This window comes from Aptenodytes forsteri, unplaced genomic scaffold (genome assembly GCF_000699145.1).
Source record: "Aptenodytes forsteri isolate BGI_AS27 unplaced genomic scaffold, ASM69914v1 Scaffold444, whole genome shotgun sequence".
Classification (NCBI taxonomy): domain Eukaryota; kingdom Metazoa; phylum Chordata; class Aves; order Sphenisciformes; family Spheniscidae; genus Aptenodytes; species Aptenodytes forsteri.
This window is the reverse complement of record NW_008794178.1, coordinates 144553-145058: the sequence shown is the minus strand read 5'-3', so window position 1 is coordinate 145058 and position 506 is coordinate 144553. Positions and strand designations below refer to the sequence as shown.

The 506-nt window shown below is 67.6% G+C and overlaps 1 protein-coding gene across 1 annotated transcript in view; it reads left to right on the top strand.

The window, feature by feature from the left end:
- Position 1: 1 nt before the first annotated feature.
- The window catches only part of ARID5A (AT-rich interaction domain 5A), a gene marked incomplete at its 5' end in the record, with an annotated part of 1792 nt that continues 1287 nt past the window's right edge, over positions 2 to 506 (top strand). The window contains one exon of the mRNA XM_019473490.1: positions 2 to 506. This exon is cut by the window's right edge and continues 1287 nt beyond it. Within this exon, the coding sequence (XP_019329035.1) occupies positions 2 to 506 (505 nt within the window).

Here is a 506-nt window from a genome sequence, read left to right as displayed (position 1 = left end):
CCGGGTGGCGGGGGGATGCTCCAGTCCGGCGGTCCCAACCCCGAGCCCCTCGGGGGGGTGTCCCAGCACCTGCAGGACCCACACCGAAACCTACAAGCGCCTTTTCTCCAGCTTCTACTCCAAAGGCAACCACCCCATCATGTCTCCGCTGGCCAAGAAGAAGCGTCCCGAGGGCTGGCGGTCGCCGGGCGATGCTGGCCCCGGCCCCCACCTCGACGAGCAGAGGAGCCCGGAGCCGTCGGGAGCTCGGGATACAGCTCCGAGCGTCGGGAGCGAGGTGGGACCCGTCACCAGCACATCCCCCGGCGGGAGAGACAGCCAGCCCTGCCCGCGGGCTGAGGAGGGGGGTCCGGTGCCCACCGTCTTCACCGGCTGCTTCCACGCCTACCGCAACGAGGTGCTGAAGCCCGTCAGCTGCCATCCCCTCTGGGGGTATTTCTCCAGCTTGAAGGATTTTTTGGAACCACCTTCCACCTTCCAGTCGCGATCTGAGGAGCCGGAACAGC